Source organism: Strigops habroptila, chromosome 5 (genome assembly GCF_004027225.2).
Source record: "Strigops habroptila isolate Jane chromosome 5, bStrHab1.2.pri, whole genome shotgun sequence".
In the NCBI taxonomy this organism is placed as follows: Eukaryota; Metazoa; Chordata; class Aves; order Psittaciformes; family Psittacidae; genus Strigops; species Strigops habroptila.
In genome coordinates this window covers 26646773-26670880 of record NC_044281.2, presented here as the reverse complement: position 1 = coordinate 26670880, position 24108 = coordinate 26646773, and the positions used below count along the sequence as shown (strand labels likewise).

The window sequence follows — 24108 nt, the reverse complement described above, 5'->3', positions numbered from 1 at the left end:
TTTGTGTGTAATGGTCAAACTCTTTTCTCCTTTCTGATAAACAAAGGTGGGCTGTATCATCTGCTATTTTGTATCCTCGTGAATTACCTAAAGTGACAGGTACTTGCTTTCCTGCCCAGAAATCTTTAGTGTATGTCAGCTAAAGAGGTACACAAGAGGTAAATCAGCTAAAGCACTGTCATGTCTGTAGCTGATATTTATCTTTGCAATATTTTTCCTAAATTTGCTTTAAAAACTCGTTTTTGAAGCCAGCTTCACCCCTGTTCCTCCCACAGAAACAGCTGGCTACTTTGCAGATTTTCCTCAGTTATGGGCCTGGATCTAGAGGGGGCCTGGAGGACAAGAAGTCTGGGGCGTATAAAGGAGTAATACATGAAAAGTTCATTTATCAATTATAATGTGAGTTGTGACTTTAAAATCACTTTCTGAGCAGCCCTACAGTTAAGGTAATGTTGAAAATGCTGCGTATTTCCACAGTGGGGGTGCAAATCAGGAAAGAGGGTATTATGCCATAAGATAAAACTTTATGACTTCTGCCATCACCGGTGTAGAACAGAGGGCAGAAGCTATATCATAAGCATTCCCTGGGACATCACGACAGGAGATCTGACAGGTGTTTATTTAGACTTGGTCAGAAAGAGGGAATTTTTGGGATTTACTCACATGTAAGTAGAAAGCTGTATTACCACATATGATCCAGATAGATAAATTGAAGACATCTTTTCAGTTTAACCTTTTTGATGTTATTGTCTCTCTCTATATGCCAATATATTACTAACTGAAATAAATAGATGGTAGGCATACAAATGTTTGTTGCATACATCACAGATGGTCTAGATTCGCATTTAGAAAGTCACTGTTCTAACTGAATCCTGCATCACATCAAAATAACATGAGCAGAATCACACTGATGTAATAGTGGAAGAATCTAAGCAATCAGAAATAAATCCTTCAAATTCCAACTATAGCTACAAATGCAAATTAACTAGAAAAATACTCTGCATTGTCATGATTATTTCTATCTGGTTTACATCAACAGAAGTCTGTCCCATTAAACTCACAAGAATATGGGTATTATTTAAAAATAATTTAAACTGCAATAGGAAAAAACTGGTACATTTGTGGAGATGTGAACACAAGGACATCCTATTACAATAAAAAGCAAAATTTAAATAGGAAGTAGAAGGAAAATGAAGGAAAGCTGCAAGTAGCAGTGATCACAAATCAGGTCTCCTTCTTCCTGAGGCAGAGAAGAAAGGTAGAACCATTTGATGCCTCTGGTGTCGTGCAGTGATATCAAGTCACCTGTTCATCATCTCACAGTCACAGGGTTTGGTGCATGTTATTGATGAACAGCCACGTTAACTATGAGGAGGCTATGTTGCCTGACTATCAAATAGCAAAACTAATTTTTGTTTTGTTTTGTTTTGTTTTGTTTTAATGTGTCATTTTGGATTCCGGAATGACCAGTAAACATATGAAAAGCCCTGGATATGAATCAAAAAGCCACTTAAAAGGATTGTTGCAAGGGCTCAAGTCTGCATGTAATGCTTTGGTAGCTGCTACTGCATGAGTGGAATACACTGACTTGAAGGAAACGTCAGCCCAGCTGAGTCAAACTACCTCTTAATGCAAGAACAAATAGCATATGACAGGGCCCAAGGGGCCTGAAGAGCAAACATAGTTTGTCCCTGTCCACTCTGAATGCAGTGGTGTAGTTGACACAGCATACTCAGCAAAGGGTCATTATCATTAGTGTCCCTGATCACATAAGAATCAGAGGCATCAGAGGGTGCTGGGTTTTCAGTGTGTTGCCAAGGAGAATTTCATAAGCCTGAGGATTTTTCTTGATCCAGGATCTAAAATAATTCCCAACCAAACCATAAAACTTGCTCAGAGACTGTCAAGACCCAGCTAAGTGACATGAAAAAAAGTGACCCTTTTGGCGTGTGATTCCAGAAACCTAGTGAGATTTATCTGAAGTTGAGGGGAAACCTCCTGTCCTTTTTCCTGAAGTTGGATATAGTATTTTAAGTGTATGAACAGTGGCTGTGCACATTATCTCCTCTGCCCACCCAGCTGCTTGCATTCGAAGGTATACACGCATTTCTTCTAGTGCCACTCAGGATGAATTTGTATTGCCCCTGCCATTATAGTGCTGCCCTTCCATGAGCTGAAACTGAGCTTTCTCATGGGAACCAAAAGAAGTAACGGAAGGTCTAGAGGGGAACATTTCTCAAGCAAAATCTGGTAAAATAAATTCAATCTGATGATTTTCTGTGACTCTCTAAACCAGGCATGAAGGTAAGGTTTGAAGAGGTGAAAGCTCACTGATTAACCATAATAATGGTTTATAATTATGTCCCTCAGCCTTGGAGATTTCTATGACATACTCTAAAATTTACATCCTTTGTTGAGGATTTACAAAACTGACTTTATGCAGTGCTAATATGCAATGATAACTAAGCTGCAGCACAGCAGGTATTTAATAGTACTTTTCACTTCCTGATTCTGTTTTACAAGTTCACTGCAACCAACATGAGCAACAGGAGTAGCTCAGTAATTGCTATGTTATCTTAGACCTGTTTTTAACAAGGTTATAGAATGAAATGGTTTGAATGATAGGAAGTAGTATAGCGCTCTGACTGTTGCTGCCATTGGTAGTTGTGTTTTAAACCATGGGAATAAGAACAGTGTTACATGTTTTTAGAGTACTGTGAAATCTTGCAGAAGTGTTTCTGAGGTGAGAGAGCAGTGTCAGAAAAGAAAAGGAGAATTTTCCAGCAGTAGAAATCAACAGGCATTTTTATAAAGTTCAAGGCGACAGAAGATCCACTTAGATCAAACTAATAGAAAGAAAGAACACTTTAGCTTTAAACCAGGTTTAAACTTGACTTGCAGAAATGGTAGCTTTTATCATAAGGTATAAAAGCTACACACTTCATCTAAGAGGCAAAACCTCCTATATTTTATGATGCCACTTAACTGTGGGTTTATTTTTTACAAATGAAAATTTTTTTTTTCAGGTACATTCTCCTGCCCCTCAAGGATTGATAGTTCTGCAGCTTGAGTAGATATCAATGGGAAATATTAAAACCAGAAGACACATTGGCTGTATTCCTTGTCTCCCTCATTAAATTGCTCATATAAAAGTCTAAAAGTTAATTATTTTGTTATTTTTCTATGTGAGAGTAGTTTTACTTCAGAACCATATTCTGAGCATGTCCTGAGGTATCAAGATACTTTCACAACCAAGATTCTTACAGTAAACAGCTCTATATCAATGTCCTCAGTAGTCTGGATAAATTAACATGAACCCTTCAGTAAGGCTTCTGGGGATAGAAAAAAACACCAGCAACATCTGGGCATAGAAAAAACCACCAGCGACATCTGGGCAGACAAGGAGGGAAGGAAGGAGAACTGTTAGTATTCTTAGCACTGTAATTCAGCCCATAAACTAGCACAGGGCACTAGGTACCAAACACTGTATTCTTCTTTGTAGATTTAGGGAAAAAGTCAGTGTGAGATTATAGACAATATTAGGATAGCCTCTGAATATGACATGAAAGCATGTAACAGTAAACTGCAGGTTTTCTTTCTCTTGTCATAGTGGGTTTTCTTCTGTAAAGCCCTGTGCAGCTGGGCACTGAATCCTTATACATTTCACTGCTGATTAACCTGTGAAAGGAAAGATCAGTAAGAGTGTCATTAGTGTAACATACATAGGCAACAAATTCTCATTACAACTTAATGCCATCCAGACAGACTGCAGAGGGTCACAGGGAATGGCTAATGGTAGCCGACAAATGTTGGGTGTATTAGTCACAAAACATTTGCTGAATTCCATCAGAGTGTCGTGACAACCTTCACAGCTAGTCCCCTGCTGGAGTCAGTGGAGTTTGCCTGTGACAAGCCGTCACTCTATCTTGGTTGAGCTTTATAGCACCAGTCAAAGCAGTCAGAGGAGATTGAAGTGACAAAGGCCCACTGAGTAAATAGTGAAACATGCAGCACATTATGAAATATTCAGCCAGGGTGTAAGAGCTCTAAATGCTTTTTCAATTATTAGCACCTGCACTGGCTGCATACATCTAACACAGCATGTTAATTGCCACAATTTGTTAGGATAGCTGTAGGAGAAACTTCAAAGGCATGAAACATTCTCTAGTGTGTCTTCAATTCCTAACTTACCTTCAGCAAACCCACTCCTTCCTTCTAAAATTAAGTATGTGTGTGCATACACTTGCAAATACACATCCACATACCAAGTCGGGTAGGAAAACTCAAAATTCCTGTACTGCACACAAAGTGAGTTTAAAGACACTGAATCTTGAGCAGGAGACTCCTAAACATGTTTTTTGGGGCGCAAAATCCAGATATATTATACTTACCTGAGAAAGGCATAAGTGCAGATTTTAATGAACGCAGCTTAAAGAGGAGTTGTGTTGTTCCCAGGGATGTTTTGCCATTGATTTATATAAGGAGAATTTTATTGGAGGGCAGACTAATATGTAGCCAAGACATTGTTTTACTGATGTGCAAAGACTAACAGATTACAGTTCATTTTCAAATACCCAGGTCCCTACTGGTCATGTAGTATTTTTATTCCCAGTGCTCAGCATATGGAACAGTTCTGCTGCAGATCAGTGAGGGTATGATGAGGATATGCTCAATTGCATATAAATGATAAAGAAGATGAAGACAAAGGATATGTTAAGAATACAAGGATATGCTAAACAACAGTCATTTATGAGGCAGCCTTTTGGCCTGAATGGTCTTTTCAGTTCTGTCCATTCCCAGTCACCTCTCAGAAGTTCCAGACTCAGAAAGTCCAAGTAAGTTTGCAGTAGTTATAAATGTGTGCTAGGAAAGCAGTGCTCTTTAAAATGTAATGTTGACTTACTTGCAATATATTTGCTGGAAGTGAGATTTCTGGTTTTGCTTTAGGCTGTTGTCTTCCAGGCAGGCTTTTTGGGGTTGCAGCTGTAGCATGGCATTTAGCATCATTTTCAAGTTTAATTGCTCATAAATGGCATTATGTGCTCTTCGAAACCTAGAAAAGATTGTATTTTGCTCTTCATTTCAAGTCATGTGTATATAATGTCTGCCATAAGAACCAGAGAAGCTGGTTTTAAACTGGGGTTATGGACAAGGGAAATTTAACTTTTACGCCTTTTGTCCCGTGTATGCTATACATGCATGTCCTTTCGTAGCTGGAATAACCAAATGCTTTGGTGATTGCAAGTCACAAAAGCCAATATCTCAATTAAAAAACAAACAAACAAACAAACAAAAAACCCACTATGCATTTTAATTGATAATAGGTGATTTTCTTCCTGTAATTTGAATTTTTCAAACATATGACTTTACAGCCCTGGACAACATAATAACTGCAGCATTAATACAAGCATTTCCACAGTAAACTGCCAGTGTGACTCAAGCATGGCTTGACAGGGACATCTTCAAGGACGAGGGGGCCAGAGAGGCTCTAGAAAGATTTGGTCCATGATTTGGCTCTAAGGGCAACAACTGTAATGCTTTGTGTAATATAAATTTTAATGGGAAGAGGGTGTCCAAACCCCTTAGGCAGATTTGACAGCCTTGGCCTTTGCGTGTCTGTCTTAATTAATTGTTAGTATTTGCAAAACAGGTTTAGATCATCAGATTAATGAGAGCATATGTGTCCAAACTGGTAGTGCTGTTTTATTACTGTATTACTTCATAAAATAACCATGTTTAAAAAAAACCCTAAAAACTCCAAAGATCAATTCAGTTAAGTACGTAAGCCAGCATTTCTTCTAACGTTTGAGGGCAAAGTTGGACCTTAGTAGTAAAGAGTTATCAATCTCCATAGACATCTTCAGGGATTGCTTTACTGAGAATGAAAAATCATAGATTAAAAAGAGGCTAAGGTAATAGCTTAGCCCAGAAGATTTAAATTTAAAAACGCCTATGTAAACAAAACCAGACTCTATGTAAACACATATGTAAACAAAAACATACGTAAAAAAACCCAGACTGAAACACAAAGCATGGCTAATCTTACCATGGTTTCCTTCTCTGGCAATAATCCATTCTCCTAGAGTAAAAGTGATACAATATTATCTATTAGCTTACTTTCTTGTTATGTGACCCATCCTGTTTGCTTCTTTTAAGGCTGCCACTTGCTGTACTCCAAGCGATGAAGCAGAGGATCCAGTTTATCATATTGCAAATCAGTGCATGCATTGATTAAAAAAAAGAAAAAAAAGAAAAAAAGAAAAAATCAATTTGTTACCTAAAACTTCAATAGGGAGTTATATCTGATGATTCACATTCTTCAGTCCTTCCATAGCACACTTCCGTTTAAACCTAAGATAACTGGAAAATATAGCTTTGAGGTAAATTTCTAATAAATCTTTGGCACAAGCTGTTTTGAATATTCCCTTTTAGGATGCAGGCTCCTTAACCAAAAGACATCTACGCTAGACTATAAGCACTCACACACTAAAAATTACCTCAGACCTCAAGACACTTGACCATAATTTGATATCAGATATCTGTTATCACCTGCTTTGTTATAAGACTACTTTCAAATTGTGTCAATTCCGTGACTGGGGTTAGAGTATTACTAAATATTCATTTGTGTGAAAGCTTCAGATGATCTGTGTAGTTTTAAATCTCAGAGCAGAAAAGAAACACTGATTAGAAATTGGAATGTGGCATTTTTGCAAATTGATTTATTATAGTTTTATATATAGTCTATATTATAGATGAAGTGAAAGAGAGAAAGAAGTTTGCTTCCTAGATGCATCTGATTTCTGAAAGGAAAAGGAGGTGATTTGATCACTGAACTTTGCTCTTTTGTCAGTGCTCTGATAACAACACTTGTGGAGAAATGTCTTGTGAAAGCTTTGGGAAAAAAAACCTCAAAACTACAAAAACACTAGAAAGAAAAACATTTTTCAGTGAAAGCTGCTGAATTTTCCTGACCTTTTGGCAAACTTTCTTATTTTGAAACACATAGCCAACACATTTCATCATTTAAAATAGCTAGGACAGAGCACCACTAAATGTTGTCTGAATGTTATTAGTACAACCTTCAAATGGAATTGTATCCATGGTTGCAGACCTTACTGTATCACATGCAACTGTGAGCAGCAAGGAATGCCCTGTGAAAAACATCACAGTTAGCTCTCAGCCAAAAGTACCATGGCTGCAGCTTGCTGATGAATAGAGTAAGAGAATGCAGAAGCTAGATATTTTTCTAGATAGTAAAAACGCACCAGTAAGTCACCTCTGTGTCCTACAAAAGAGGGAGCACACTTGTGCAAGGACTTTCATTATTAAACCCGGAGCAGGGTTAGAGACTCCAGGTAGTCCCCTTGAGGCTTTTCTGTTGCCAGTGAGTAAAACGCACTGAACTGTATCTCACTGAACTCACTATATGTTGAGTGACTGTAAAAAACTTTGAAAACATAGTGTTTCTTTTTCCAGATGACATGCTTTTGCCATGCACTGTAGTGCTTTTTCCTAAAGCATCAAAAGATTCTGGTTTAAATGGAACATTGTATTAATAGTTTCTCGACTTCTTTTAAGCCACTTTCTGTGGAGTTGACCCTGTTTGAGTGAAATGAATGAGAATTTTCAATTTATTTCAATGGATATACAGTCAGTGGCTATAAAATTACAGAAATTAATCACCATGATGGAATTAGAGATTATACCTTTCTTTGGCTTTAAAAGGCAAACTGCTTTAAAATTTGGATACCTGTTTCAGAGTACTTAGTATATTCCTACACTGCAAATATTTTCGTCTTTGAAATTAAAGCTCTATTCCCCTCTTGAAAATTTTAGGATCAGTTTATCCTGTGCCTTGTAAACACTGTCCTCCTTCTAATGCTACTGTATAATGCAATCACTGAGGGGTCCTCACTAACACCTGAGACTGTTGGAGTCACTTAGTACTTAGCTAAATGTCTCATTTTAGCATATGAATTAAAGAACTGTATGTATGTGTCTGTGCTTAAATGTAACTATATAGCTGGAGAGCAAATTTATAAAAATGTCTTTTATTTGCTTTTCCTTTGAGAAGCCTTGTGCTGTAAAATCTTGCTGCAAAAACACTTCGAAGGTTATCACAGGTAGAGTTGTCAGAGAAAATGGACGTTGTTTAGTATTAAAATCATGTATTCCAGATGTGGGCATTTGTTAGTCAGTCTGGTCTAAAATGGCATACTGTTGAATCTTTAAAGGACTTCAGTTTGGGAAAGCAAGATATGATTGGGCAAATTGCTAAAATATTTAAAGTGCAGCCTGTTAAAGCTTTTACTGCGAAGAGCATCACATCATAAGTTGTATATGGTAAAAGCGAGTAATTGCCTTTCCATACCTATGCCAGTAAGTCAGCGTGGGGATCTGTTCCTCTGCCTTCTACTTCATTGCAGATGCCTATAGCAACTCTGATATCTATTTTGGAGGGGTGGGACTGGTAAGAAAAAGTCTTTTATGGCTGTGATGGTGTCAGAAAGCCCTGCTTAAAATTAAATGTTTTTTGCTGTAGGAAGAGTACAGAAAATCCTCAAAACTGCACCCAAAATTTAAAAATTAACTCTTCTATTCAGCTTTTGTTTAAATGTGCCTGCCTTGAAAGCATATTAAAGTGTAAATGCATTTCATTTTTTTACTTTTATCCCTTTTTGTACACAGCTCTTGGGATATCTTTTCATCCATAATTCATATTTTCCACTTATGTTGTCCTCAACTTGTTTTTCCCCAGGCATGACCCCTTGTTAATTCCTGGCAACGAGCAGATTGACAACATGGATGCCAATGTGAAAAAATATGACTCTACAGGGATGTTTCATTGGTGTCCAGCCAAGGACATTGAAAAGGTCATTTTGGTAGGTACTGATGATAAGTTTTGTTTGAAAAGAGGTTATCTGAACCATAGAACTGATGTCTAATGGATTAATAAATTAATCTCTACTATCATTAAATCCAGCATATTGAAATCAGAAACAAAGCATGGTGAAACCAAAGCTAGCATTTTGGTTAAAGAATTATGATTATATAAATCTGTACGCCAAAAGCAGCAATAAAAATTGCTCCAAAATAGAGAATTTCTTTTTCATAAGCTGAAATTTACATATTTGATTTAAATCTTCAGAAGATTAAGATTGGAAATATTGAAATGTTTACATACTCTATTTATCTCCTTACACAAATCAATAATGACTAATATAGGCAAGTGTTGCTTTGCATTATCTCTTCTATGTTGATATGAATTTCACTCTCTTAGAACTTCTTTCTCAATTTCCAACATTTCAAGATGCCCAAATAGGCTAGAGTAAGTAGTACTACTCCTCTGCCTTTCTAACATGGTGCAGTAAGCCTAGTCTATGTTTGTTTCATTTGTTTAGCTGGGGAAGCCATCAAACTGACTCAAGTCATTACAAATAATTAGAAGGCCTATCACAGTCTGTTTTGCTTGGTGAAAGTTTGTGCCACTTGTGTTCATGTACTCATACCTAAGAGTAACAACTCCAGATCTCATACGCAAAACTGATGATATTTGAAATGAACTCCCTGGTGGATCTTCACTTTGTCACACTTCATAAAGCTTTTCCTGAGCCTGCTCTTTTAGATTTTCCTGCGCTGTGACATGGTGTAGCCTCCAATGGTGACAGCCCCAGTTTATTCTAGCAATCAGGGGTTAAAAGCTTGTCTCCATTTCTCCTCAAGGGTTTCTATAATAACCGTGACATTGCCTGCAGTTGTTGTTTAAACAGTCAAGCAAGTAAATTTGAAATTCTAGAAACTGAGCTGTGAGACGGAGTTTGGCTGAACAGCTTTAAATAATATGCATTTATATGTATTTATGAACACTCCATCCCTGGCAGTGTTCAAGGCCAGGTTGCACGGGGCCTTGAGCAACCTGGTCTAGTAGGAGGTGCCCCTGCCCATGGCAGGGGAGTTGGAACTAGATGATCTTAAAGTCATTTCCAACCCAAACCGTCCTGTGATTCTATGTAATCAAGAGGCAAGGAGAGGCAGCCCTGCTACACAGTACTTTGTAATAGACAGAGATCAATATCTGCGTTCATGCTCTAAACACATTTTAGTCAACAACCTTTATGTGTTGTCCCACTTTGAAAAGTGTGTCTCAAAAAATGGTGTTGTGGAGTGCCTCATTTATCATCTCTTGGTGATGCCATGTCAGTTTTTCCCCCTACTAGCCCATGAATCTCTAAGTCTGGCCAGCTTCTTTCTGCTTCATGCATCATCACCAATAAAGACACTGCCAGCAAAATGCTTCTATACACCTTTTCAAACTCACAGTCCACAATTTATGTCTACATTCATATCCCTGCAAATTTAATGCTGTCCTTACAGACCACACAAGTACAATTTATTACATAATTTGAAGACTATGGGATTTCCCAGGTTGTCTTCTAATTGATGCTTGATAATGCCTCAATTGGAAAATAATTCCTTTTTCTGCCGAAGGTCCATTTTGGCTCTGAGATTCCAGCAGTATCAGGTAGTAAGAATTGGTTTTGACCTACAATCAAATGTATATGGCTACATAAAGATCAATGACTATAGAGTGACATTTTTTGCATAATTTCTTTCAAGGCTTGGTCTCTGTCTTGTGAAGTCTGAGTATTCCTTACATGCTTCACTTGAGCATTCACTCACGTCTTCTGCTCTTTAAAGGGCCAAGACCACTTTCTTGATAGACTTGTATGAAATCAGTGTAAGTGCCCCAGGGAGATTGAAAGCTGATGTATTTAACTGATGAGAAAATTTCTAATCAGTTCCCATTCTTACATAGTGAACACCTCTGCTGCATATTCTGATCTTTATTGCACATTGTCATGCTTCCATAATTTAGAAAAAAAACAAGAGAGGGAAAAATTTGCAGTTTACCATTGGTTTAGTTTTATTCATTGGCAAAGCTTCTGTGTAATGGTACTGAGTGTACAACTTCTTGGCAAGATAAAACTGGCTCCAGAAATGAAGGTAATTTTTTCTGAATAACTTTATTTCATCATCTTGGTGTTTGAGTTGCCGTTTCAACTGACATTACCACTGATGAAATTAGTGCAAAAATTTATTCTTGTCACTGAGACATGAAGATAATTCTGAACATCATTCAAATGTTTTCCATGAGATTTTTTTTCGTTCTATCTATTCAATAACTCAGGAAGTCCAGTGGACCTGAAAAGTTAGTGTTAATGACAATCTTTTGCACTAGTTTTTTCTTACTGAGAGAAGCTCAGTATGGTGGACAGCCATTGTAAAGCAGAGCACTGTAGAGCATTCTTTGATTGCTTCTCAGGGTAGTCGCAGCTTGTCCTAAAATAAGAACTTTGACGAAGAGAATATGGTCCTCCATTCACAAGATATACGTAATACCACAAATCCCTACTAAGATCTTTGGGCACTCACATTTTCCTTTTCAAACTGGTCCTGAAAAAAACCCCCAGTGATTCATCAGCTAAGGCATGGTTTTTCATCTCTTTTCTATAATCCTTCTAGTGTCTAAATGCATAGTAGGTCAAATTCTGTTCTTGGCTAAACCCAGAGTACTTCAATTGCAATGAGAGTCTTAATCCACATATGTAGAAACATATATAGGACCAGAATCTGGTGCAGTACAATGTCTTCTTGAACACTGGAGGATTTGCAAACAAGAACAAAATTTTCTTCTGCTGAGCACGTTTAATGAAGGATAAATAAGGGTAAAATGAACAGCTATTATTAAACAGCTTCTTTGTGCATGAATGATATTGACAGTTGTGTTTTTTCCTGGTTTAAAACTCAATATATGATTTAAGCTTCCCTTTGTTTCGTTTTTCCCTTGTCTTTTTGTTTCTGTTTTTGTTTTTTTTTAGACTCGAAGCGAAGCAGCGATGACAGTTTTAAGTGGGCATGTAGTTGTTTGCATATTTGGAGATGTTAAATCTGCTTTGATTGGATTAAGAAATTTAGTGATGCCATTACGAGCCAGCAACTTTCATTACCATGAACTCAAGCACATTGTGTTTGTGGGTTCACTTGAATACCTGAGAAGGGAATGGGAGACACTGCATAACTTCCCCAAGGTTTCAATCTTGCCTGTAAGTCCAAAGCCATATTATTGATATTTTGTTATTTAGGACACCAACTGGACAGATTCGTATTGACTTTGATCTTAGGCTTTTTTACTTTTGTCTACTTATAGGCCTGAGGACTTAGATTTTCCCTTTACTGTGTCTGTGAAAACAGAGCCCTATGAGACCTTATTAGAAGATATTTGCCACAGTGTTCGGTTCCTTGTCATCCTCATCGGGTGAATTTCAGCTGCTATCAAATGTATTAGCTGTGTTATATATTGAACATTCACTGTAGTTCACTGCATGTAGCCAGTTCTGATGCTGTGACAGTAGTTGTTTATGACATTATTTATGTATTTATACCCACAAAACCATTGGAAAAAAAATATTATTACTCTATCTAAATAATATTTATCTATATTCATAAAAACTTCCTTTAGGCTGGCCTGTTTTGTAAGGAACATATTGCCATAGCGTTTCAGTTCAGAGTCCTGCCATACTCGAGTATGGAAGTATGGCAAAACCCTGAGCCTTTTGAAATCAGTCAAAAGATCCTATTGATTTTAGTAGGGACAACCACTAAAACCACAATTCCTTTTTCTCCTATATCTCATTATCATTCAGTCATGTGCCCAAAATGTAGGTGTGCTCCAGGACTAACAAATGAAGCCCTCCAAGCTAGTGATCTTAGGTGGTCATAGCTGTAAATGACCTACAGAGGTGTAGGCAGGAGGGAAATGAGCACAGGGTATACGAACAAAAGAGGATGCTCTGTACATTACAGAGTGAAGTTAGATTGGATGTTTTTATCAGAAAGAAAAAATAGGATTTTACCAGTTCTTAATAATTACGTTTCAGCAGTTAAAAATAAATAAATCAATGATGGATGTAACCTAAACTCAGTAAGTGGGAAAATAGCTATAGAATGAAAAGACTGCCTTCACTTTTTGATTAATTCAAGCTGTAGGTCTTTGTTACTGTAAATGCAGTTTTAGTGTTAGCCTTTGGCTTTTTTCTGTAAACTGATCCAACAGATGGTGTCACAAGATTCTCTGCTGTCACAAAAATGGTGTCAATATCAGATTTGGTCAGATAATATCCTCCTCTTCCTGCCAATCCCTTTTAATTCCAGTCAATTTGAAGGATAAAGACTAAGAAATCAGAATTAAATTAATAATGCTGTTGAAATGTGGAGCAGAATAGAATCCAAGCTGCCCGCTACATAAGGTGTATTTGTAAAGTTTGGACTCTGAATTCCGAAGCTGCATTAAGGAAACGTACACCACCTTTACATTCCCCAATCAGTTTGCATGCAAATTCAGAATAGTTTTGAACTAATTTCAACTTAAACAGCTTAAATAGTTGATTCACCTTTAAACATACCGAATAATTAAAGGAATTGTATCTTACACAGTAACCAAGAGGCTGAAGATCTAATTGTGCTAATTTAAAAGTCTACTGGAGTTTCATACTGGTACAAATCATGTGTTAAAGGGAGGCCACGCATTCATTTCCTACTTCTCTGTGCTTTGGTTCACAAGATAAAACTTGCTGCTGCTATCTGATGGAGATGTGGTTACAGCTGAATATAAAAACATTTGTTCTGAAGAAAGGTGGAAATTTCATTTAAAGTCTGTATTAAAAGTGGCATTTAAGCTGCTGACTAAACTCTTAAAAAGTAGGCAAATGCCAGTTTTAAATATCCTCAGGCAGCCTTAATTCTGTCCCTTTGCATAAAATCATTAAGAGTAAGTCTTTAATTAATTACATGGTTGCATATTATTTTTCCCCACAGGAATCTTCCTTCACATGCTGCACAGTACATACACAAAGGGCAGAATTAAGGTGGCAGGAATAATCATATCCTAAATTTTGAGTGCTTTATAACTCAGTCATATCTGTTTGATATATACTGTTTTCCACAATGTTTCATGCCTCAGAATATTGAAAGTAACATGGAATAGTCAGGCTGGTATTTGGAACTAGGTGGCAATCACTGAATAAGAATTGAGCTCTGCCTTCACTTTGTGTATTTTAAATTAACTTTTGCATTGAACACTCTCAGTGGAGTTCAGGAGACATTCACCATGAGTGATCAGAAGATGGAAGAGTAGGGTCTTGACTTGGTTTTATGAAAGTCGCCGTGTAACAAAGGGACAGCTTAGTCTCCTCCTCATCATTAGGATATTTGCGTACCAAACCATGTGAGGCAGCAGAGAAGAATCTAGCTTCCATTAAAAAAAAAATTTTTTTTTTTTCCTTGACCTTGCAGCCCCTGTGACATAAACTTAATATTCTCTAAATAGAGATGTGGAATGTTGGATGTGAAAGGCAAGTGTTCTCTTTAAACAAAACATAACGGCTGAAGTGTCACGTTTCGGTTGTATTAACTATGAACTATGAAACAGACTACCACAACATTTTAATTATTGCAGTCTCTGAGAATTGTGGAAGCAGGGAAGGTTGCATGAATTGTGCCCATTAAAATGAGTCTTGGTTTTGTTTCAAAGGGTTTAGACACACAACTTTGAAGATCAGTGCGTTTTCCTTCTAGAAGCACCAAAAACATGCAGTGGAAAGGATTAACCTTTTCTCTGTATTGCTTCAGGTAGAAAAAAACCAGCTTTATCCTGATTGCATTTCAAATGTGTAGGACACATAATGCTTTCCTGTTTAAATTGCTATTCTGCCCAAGACCATTGTGACTTGGTAGTAGATAAATAGACATTTAAAACAGCCCCCTTGTTATATTCAGAGAGCCAGAGGTTGCCACATGATAGCAACTTAAATCAAGACAATTTCAAGTCACCGATGAGATGGAGAATGCTGGCATTATTCCTATTTCTTGTTTGTTAGTAATAGCTTGACTGAGTATTGAGACTGAACCTAAAATGCTGCCATCAGCATCAACTACCCTTTAGATTAGCACACATCTCCTATTCCCTGGCAGATAGTTAGACCAGCTTAATGTCAGAGCATAAAAAAGATACTTGTTAAATAATTTCCCAAAGCTCCTTCTCAATCTTTAATTTGTTTTTCTTTTTTCCCTTCCCTGCCCCCCCCCCCCCCCCCTTTTTTATTTTCTGTGCCGAAGGGTACGCCATTAAGTCGGGCTGATTTAAGGGCTGTCAACATCAACCTCTGCGACATGTGCGTTATCCTGTCAGCCAATCAGAATAATATTGATGATGCTTCGCTGCAGGACAAGGAATGCATCTTGGCGTCACTCAACATCAAATCTATGCAGTTTGATGACAGCATTGGGGTCTTGCAGGCTAATTCCCAAGGTAAGGACTGCCCTATAATACTTCTCTGCAGTGCCTACAGGGGACAGGACCTGGCAGGAAGAATATCCCTCACTCAGTAATTCAAAGAGCCCTACATCAGCTTGCTTGACAGTTAAACCTGCTGATTGGTATGATGGCTTTTAAAGGGACAGTCACGGAGTTTCTCTGCTACATCACAAAGCACATCTTGTAGAGGAAAAATGAATGAACGTGAAACTGGAATTTTTTGTCATTTAAAAATTTTCCTAAGATATATATATAAAATCATTGCTTTCTCACCCTGCCTTGCTCTATGGCTTTCTTACCAGGGCAGTTACCGTTACATAGCCAAAGCTAACTCATACTCACTTCAGAATACCTGAAGCTTCTGTCTTTATGTACGGTACATTGCAACCACAGGGAAAAAAGCTCAGTGATACAAGCCAAAAAGTAAAATAAAAAGAATAAGAATTTTAAATTGTCCTTACAGTTCCTGTGCCTTCCTGCTCAAAAAGCCACTTAAAATTAGCTCAAAGCTGATTTCTTCCCATGGTTTGACATGTACTCATCACATGTGAGGAATTAAACAAAATCCTTCAGTCTTTGCTGGGAGTAGAGGACTGATTCATAGGTAGCCAAAGGCTATTTTACACCAACTGTGCCTCTGCAAAACAGCTGCAGAGCAGTCATAAGCACCCTGGAAAAGACCATCAGTGTGAAAACAATCTTCTTCCCATCCCTGAAGGGTCTTTCAGCTTATGCAGCTGAAGTCCTACCTTTGATAAACCTATTAGGTGCTGCAGTAAATATTCCCTCTGGATCTAGCCCTGCTATAAATGTAGGTGTAGAAATGATAGTGCTTTGGTCTGCAGTTTCCCTGTGAGCCTGATCTAGAGATAGTTTCCCCTCAAGGACTGTGAGAAATAAAATTAAATTCAGTTTTTCCTCTTTACACTCTAATCAGGAAATAGGAATTATGAGCCAAAAATCAGAGACAGCAGTGTTAACTTCTTGAGTATGGAAACTTCTTGAACATGGAAATTTTTTTCTTAGAATTGGCAGTAAAATTGTGGAATTTAATACTGGAATTAAATTGTACCAGGAAACTAAAAGTTTCAAATTTTCAAAGGCAGGTTGGATAGTTTCTTGGATAACAAGTAGATTTAGAGAAGGAGAAGAAGGAACTGTTTTTTCAATCTCATGAGTGTTTGAAGTTTCAAATCTGTGGCCTGGAAGTAATACAACCACCAAAATTTTAATGTTCTTCCCTTAAAAATTTGTGAGACTGATTTGCTCACCCTATAATAACTTATAGTCATGCTTAGGAAATTCATCGCAGAAGTGGAAGGCAGGCATGGAGGTTCCTTGTTCTGCTGATTTAGGCCTGGATTTGAAATTTTGTATCTCAAAACCAAATGTGTATTTTCATTACCAGGCTCTTGATGGCTGGTGGGTTACTCTCAGTCTCCTATCACATACGCAATTAAAACCAAGACATAGAATCTGTTTGTTTCACCTCTTCTTCCCTTCCTTCCTGTTCTTGAGGAACAGTCTGAAAGAATTTCCTTCTTCTCCCTTTGCTCAGAGGTCAGTGATATTCCAACACTTAACTGTTGTATTTTATTTCTGAGAGTACATTGGACCTAGCAATATAAGAATCTTATGCACCACATGAACACCTGTCATTTTTTATTCTTGATCCTTGGAGGTATTCAAGATCTGACTGCATAAAGCACTGAAGAACCTGATCTGACCTCATAGCTGACCCTGCTTTGAGCAGGAAGTCAGACTAGAGACCCTCTGCTGTCTCTTCCAGCCTGAATTATTCTATGATTCTATAATATCCAGGTTGCTGTTGGAGCATAGCCTCTTAGGTCATGAAGTGTAGACTGTGGCCATGGTCTAAATCCCTTCAGCCATATTCCATGTAGCTGATGCAGAGAAGCAGAGGCATGATAGATTAGCACATACTTAGAAATTTTGGTAATTTCTTCAGTTAAATATCAGTCTGCATGTTGAAAAAAAGTGACTCTTTCTTTAGCTTTGCTGGGGCAAAAAAGGTGTAACATAAGGCAGGAAACCAGCCGCCAATTTTAGTTGCAAGCACTGAATAGCGACAGTACTTTTTCTTCTAAAACCAGTTGCTTCAGAAAATAATTATCTTCCTAATAAATTCTCTGCTTACGGTATCCACAACTCCTGAATTGGTTGCATTGCTGTCAGTACAGTAAATTTTCTTGGAAGACCTTGAATACAATGGTTAGGCTGTCAGAAGCAATTAGATCAGTAGATATCACAAACTTCACTGGAAATTATATCCAGTGCAACATTTTTGTCTATGAAATGCAGCTTTAACATATGGTGGACACACCTCTCATGACTGTTATATAAACCAGGTGATTTAACTTTTGCTGGTCAAGAAGCAGCATACTAGAATCACCTCACAGCTCTTTACTGGCAATTAAGTACCTTTATTTACAGAGCAAGTTGTCATTTTACTTTTGCTTAAACATTTCTGCCTTATTTGACATAACATTATTCTTAACACATTAGCTGGTACAAACCTTAAGTATTGCCAGTCTGAATTTTTCTAGATCTGAATGTATGATTTTGAATTAGGACATTCCTCACTAACACCATCCTTTGAAAGAGTGTTCTGTGCTGTTCTTTTATGTGACTTCTATCACTGATCACAGGAAACACTGACATTAGAAAATCTGGGTGTGTGTAAGAATGTCAGTTGACCTGTGACAGCGTGTTGAAAACAGAAGAAACAAAACAAAATATGTGAACGGCCTGAGAAACATATGGACTAAACTGTGAGATTTTTGGTGAGGTGAATTAACAATGTATTCTTACCCTTGCTATTCTAAGTAAATAGCTAGCATAATTCTACAGTCATTAAGCAGTGGAATCTCATATTAAAATGTGATATATCATTTATGTTTATGCCTCTGGAAAAAAGGAAAAAAATACAGTCATGTAATTCATAGGTTATAAGTATATACATTTCCAGATTTTACCTATAATTATTTCACTCCAGCCTCAGACAGAATATGACATCAGTACAAGAAGTGCACTATAAAAAGCAGGATGCAAATTTATTAACCATCAGATAAGCCACAATTATTGGCCAGTGCTGAAGTACAGGGCCGTATCTATAACTCCTCTGTTCTAAGTTGGTAGCAGAAAAAGAACCCACAGATTTGGGGATTTCATTCCCTTTTCCCTAGAGCCTCACTCTTATCACCTACTTTAATATTGAAGTCACTTCCAGTCATAGGCATATATACATTCTTCAGTAGCCAACCTTCTGTATTCATCCAAACACGCCTTTTCCAATCGAGGACATAGCATTACACCAGCAACTGAACCCAGAATTGAGAAGAAAGGCCTTGTAGAAGAAACAAGAGAGTGGACATATGATAGCAAGGCTCCCTGATAAAAAACAATATGGCCAGCAATTCCTAATGGATTAAGTTAACTGCTGAAAGAAAGTCTATCTATCTGGTTTATATCAACAAAGGATTTTCTCATTACTAGCTCAAAATGAACTTAATACACACACAGCTGTTCTCATGCAGGAGCAAAATCTTTCTTGTGTCTCATAACGTTAAAATATTCCCAAGCTTTTAACTGGGTAGCATGATTATCTGGATCTTCTGTAACAAGTGTGGCAACGCTTTTGTCCTCTGGTCTGCTCACCTTGAACCCTAACTGATCCTGCCAGAATTGCATCCTGATCTCCTGAAGAATTAAAAAAACACCGCTTGGAGTTCCAAGGCACAGAAAAAAAAATAAAAATCTGGACCAGAGCTATAAAAGAACCTGGAGTATCCAGAGCAGATGCTAGTAAACTATCTACGTTGTCAAATCTACGTCTAGCAACACGACAACAACATGACTACACAAATCTGTGAATGAAACAAGGTGCCTTCCTTAGAAGCAAAAGCTTGCTAACTGTTCCGGAAGTATTTGCTAGTCTCCTTTCCATAAAATGTGTAATTCTACTCAAAAAGGACAAGAAACTTTCAATATGGATCTGTGTTGTTGAAAGCTTTCATGTTGAAAGCGTTCTTGTGGCTGTCTGCATTGAATGTTTCAGAGCTGACTGGGCAACTCCTTAGAGTCACTTGAGGTTGGTGTGCAGACTCTGATGTCCTGCAAATGAGCTTTTGGGAGCCATCAGGGCAGTTTATTGCCTTTGGGAGACCTAGATTCCAAGGACAGAAAGGCCAAAGTGCATCCCACTGAAGCTGCAGCAAACTACTGCTTTCATTAAGACATCTCAGCTTCTGAGATACAAAATGCTGTAAAGTTGGAGTTTGGCCTACCTCTTCGCAAAATGACTCATAAACTCAGTCAGAGGTCCTATTTGTGACAAGGGAAGTCCTGTTTTTATCTTGGAGTTCCTCTTACAGCTGTTGAATGATTGTCTTCCTAGAAAGGTTTGTAAAGAGGTATGTTTGTGCTGGAGAAAAAAGGTCATTTTTAGGTAATGGAGATTTGCTTTTATTATCCCTTGATCCTTCCTGATTCTCATTCTGTCCCCTCAAATACAAGGTGAGATTATTTTATCATGAAGTATTTCAGAGAAGAGACCAGTCGTGGCAGTTATGTTGGGAGAGCTCCAGTAATTCTCCTTTCCTTCATTCTGTTGACGTTTCCATCCTTTTTTCTTCAAGTAGCATCTAGTGACTGTTCCCATTTCATTTTTCATGATTTTTGTATTTTCTTTCAGTCTTACACTGTGGGAATTTTGCTGGTTGTTTTACCCACCAGATGAACAGGGCCCAACACAAAATATTTTTTTCAGTTCTAACTAAAACTCGTATTTTGCTTTCTTCCCCAAAAACAGAAAAATAATTATACTTAACTGTTTAGAGATTTATAAATACTGTACCAGAGTAGCCTCTGGGTAATAACTTTAGATATCTAACTCAATAACTTTCTTTTATTAGATAGTGATTTAGGTCTTACTTTGAGTCTTACATAATAAAAACAGTACATTTCATTAAAAAACACTTACTAAACAATAAAGAAAAGCAATCTTATGGCTCCAAGCAGGTCTAAAGTACAGAAAGGGGAAGCTTTATAGTAACTTTTTTTCCATGGACATTACAAGACAGATCATGGTAGAGCAGGGTAGATGTATTTCAGCATAGTAACAATTGCAGCTGTTTTCTGAATGATTTCAACTTATGAGAATTTTCCCTAGGAACTCTATTTCAGCACGAGAGATGTTTTTAGGGCCTTCATTTACCATTCTCGTAATAGATCCTCCAACAAGAAAGAATAAAGAGAAAAAAATAAAGAGGGGGTGAACTCCTTGGTGATACATTTCCTACGTAGTGGCAGGATTCTTCTGGGGAATATCCTATAAAATCAGATAAACATACTCAGAATTTTACACACTGACTTTCAAGTGTAGCAGATTACACAAGCTAAAATAACCTTGTACAATTTTAGTTTCATTTGGTCCAATTCCTTTAAAAATCACTTGTGGCTTCATCTTTTTTTTTTTGTTTGAGCTGGCTTAAACTTCTATTGAAAGGACAGGAACAGTTAGCCACTCAGTTTTATTAGCTTTATTTCACAATCTGTTGATTAATTCTTACATTATTGCAATTTTTGATGGACTTAGTCTCTCAATCTGCTGCAAGATATTTCTTATTAAAATTAGCTTGAGATCTACATTCCCTTTTTTTTTTGCAGGTAATATATTCTTTTTCACCTCTATCAATCAATAATTCTTGATAGTTTTATTTCTGAAATGTTAGCAAAAGAGAAGTAAAACCAATAGTATTATCAGGATTAGAAATAAGAGAAAATTCTTAAACAAAGAGAAAGGATAAATACTGTCCGAAATGCCTGGTTAGCAAAGGTTTTATGTCATTTTCAGAGATCGGTGTGTTGTAGGAGATGTTTGTTGTAAGTTCAAACCAATAGTTTTATTCCCAAGGAAGGGTTTGTTGGTGAATGTTGAATCTTATTGCTCTTACTTTGTAGTCATATAGGGTTAAAGTTTTAAAGTGAAGATTTCAGAATATAGGGTTTGATAATCATAAATGCAGTTACTTTTTAGACTGTTATGGAATTGCATATTCTGTGGCAACTCCAGCACTGTTTCCTACATTTAATTTGTTATATTACTTGAAAATGTGAAATAAAGAGGCTCACTTTCAAATACAGAAAATCAAACTCTGTTTAAGCCACCTAAATAATTTCAGAGTTTAAGGAGTTACTTAACCTCTGTAGGGAAAGCATATAAGTAAATGTAGAATATTAAATGTAGATGTAATATTAAAAATAAATAAATGAATGGTGCTGGCAAAGTCAAAGACTTGGGGTATTTTTTTTTTAAGTGCCAAAGTGAGTTATGACACTAACTTTAATCTTTTCAACACTGAGATTCCTGTGTGCCTTTGCAAAACAATGTAATTTAGGCTGTAGAATGCTTGTTATATTTAAAGATAACTCAGATTTTCTTAAATCATATAGATATTTTGAAAATTTTTCTCAAAGACAATATAAATCCTACCAGTCACATTTGCAAAAACGGCAACTGTTTTGCATTGACATTATTGGTTTGTCAGTATGGATAGTTTAGTGTAGGGGTTACATCTGATTAAGGATAGTTTCATGCTGTGTGTTTTTGAATGCTCCTTGTATTTTTGATAGCACCAGTCATTTAAAGTGACCAAAAATAACAATCCAATTTAAAAAAAAAATCAATTTGGTTGGTTGATTATTGTTTAACTAAATGAATTTTGAAATGTTTGTTGTAGTTCAGTTTCATTCTTATTTTTTTAAAACAAAGGATGACCATCCTGAGTAATGAAGTTAATAACTGGAAAATGAGATAAGGGTGCCCTACATTCCCAGCACATGTCCCACATCACCATTTGCTCACAAAAAATCAAATTTTTGAAGATTAGGTCACTGTGATTAATGACTTAGTATTACCTTTTTGCAACTTGCACATAATTTCTTATTCTGCTGAACTAGGCGGATCAGCTCATAGCTGTTATTTATTTTATGGTAGCACACTATAGCTCTAGATGGGATTAAGAGCTTTTTTCATAGTCCTGATATATAGAAGAATAAAATATGCCCTTCGCCCTGGCAAATTTACAATCTGATGCCTTGCTTGTTCCAAAACTTAAGTTATGTGCTCAATGTTACACAGGTTAATAAATCTCTCTGACTTCACTGAAACCATCCACCTGTGTAAAGTTAGATTATGTACAAGTCTTTGTAAGGTTTGGACTTAAAACTAAAGAGGCTGGATGGGAGAGAGGCTGTTCACTTAACTTTGTTTCCTGTGCTATAGAAGCCGTCTACGTTAGGACCTTACTAGCCTTCCAGTCTTCACAAGGAAACCCTTGACAGAAAAGTTCTCATGCAGCACCATTTGCATTTCTTGTATTTTTCTTGCAGCTGGACACTAACATTAGCTGCCAGAATTTACACATACAGAGAATAGTTTCCTGTCTCTCTTTAAGCTTTCCTAGGAGAAGAGAGAAACTGTTGAAGAGGTTTTCAATTCTGTTGCTTATAAACAAAAGTGTGTTGGGGCATGGCTAGAGAGACGCATTTCTTTGACAGAATTTCCCTGTGTTTGAGAAATGCTGTAACGTCCTAGCCCAAATACCTTCAAGCTTTCACAGTTTTCTCTTTCTCCTCTTCTTTCATAATACCTTCTGCTTCAGCCAGAGAAAGATAAAACCAGGCAAAGGAGGTAGGTAGTACAGTACATCAAGCACGTGATTTCACACTTAAACTATAAATATATTTAACCATCCCAAGACTGTTATAATTTCATGGTGGCTCTATTTTATTATTATTTGTTGTTCGACATCTTGAAAGCAAACCACCTATTATGATGGTGTACTATTTTGTGCATTCCTGATGCTGAGGAATAAAAAAACCCCACTCTTTTTATGAGCATTAATTATACACCAGGCAGGGAAGCAATTGCTTCTATGTTATGAAATATTAAATCAAAATGCTTCCTGTTCCCAGATGTCCCAGAGATAAATACAGCAGTATTTTGAAGCCCCACTTGGAGCTGTTTTGCCTGCAAATTTATAGTTTTGTCTCCATTTTCAGAAAACCCTGTTTTATGTGAAGTATAGCACTCTTGGTAGTTTTTAAGAAGCAAACTCCTCTGGAGTTGCCTGTGTAGGCAACAACTCTTATGTAGATTGCACACAAGGGATCTGAAGTTGAAAGGCTCCTTTAAGATGACAAATGGGTTGAAAGTGTTATTGTCTTTGATTGCATGCCTTACATCATCTGTATGTAGGAATAAGAGAGCTATACTTTATCTTCAGCCATTTTATAAATATTTAAGTCCTTATAGTTGCCTAAAGATATTAAAGCATATTTTACAGTAGCTGGAATATAAATATTGTATATAGCACAAGATACCAAAGTAGTTTAATGAATTCATAATTTTCTGTTCACTTTTATTGGAATGTGTTTTATGTTCCAAAACTTCCATTTAAAGAATAAGAGACCATTCTGCTCCCTAACAAGATGTGAGCCAACAGTGAATATTTTCAAGGTTGCTTTAAATGATGATATGGGATTTCAGTTAGCAAGAAGGAAGGGAACATGGGTGTTGGAATGTACTACACCAATCTCTGTGGTTTAACTTTAAAAAAGTATTTTTGAAGAAACCATTTGGTTTTTAAGTCTTTAAGAAACAGTAAGGTGTTTTAGTTTTTTGCCTCTGTATTTTTTAAAAGTTCTTCATT

At 36.9% G+C, this 24108-nt stretch overlaps 1 protein-coding gene across 24 annotated transcripts in view; it reads left to right on the top strand.

The window, feature by feature from the left end:
- KCNMA1 (potassium calcium-activated channel subfamily M alpha 1) overlaps positions 1 to 24108 on the top strand; it is a 511087-nt gene that overhangs the window by 441668 nt on the left and 45311 nt on the right. For all 24 annotated transcript variants that reach the window (XM_030485710.1, XM_030485686.1, XM_030485685.1 and 21 more), the window contains 3 exons: positions 8759 to 8882; positions 11880 to 12104; positions 15175 to 15367. In XM_030485710.1, the coding sequence (XP_030341570.1) occupies positions 8759 to 8882; positions 11880 to 12104; positions 15175 to 15367 (542 nt within the window). The remainder of the gene's footprint in view (positions 1 to 8758; positions 8883 to 11879; positions 12105 to 15174; positions 15368 to 24108) is intronic.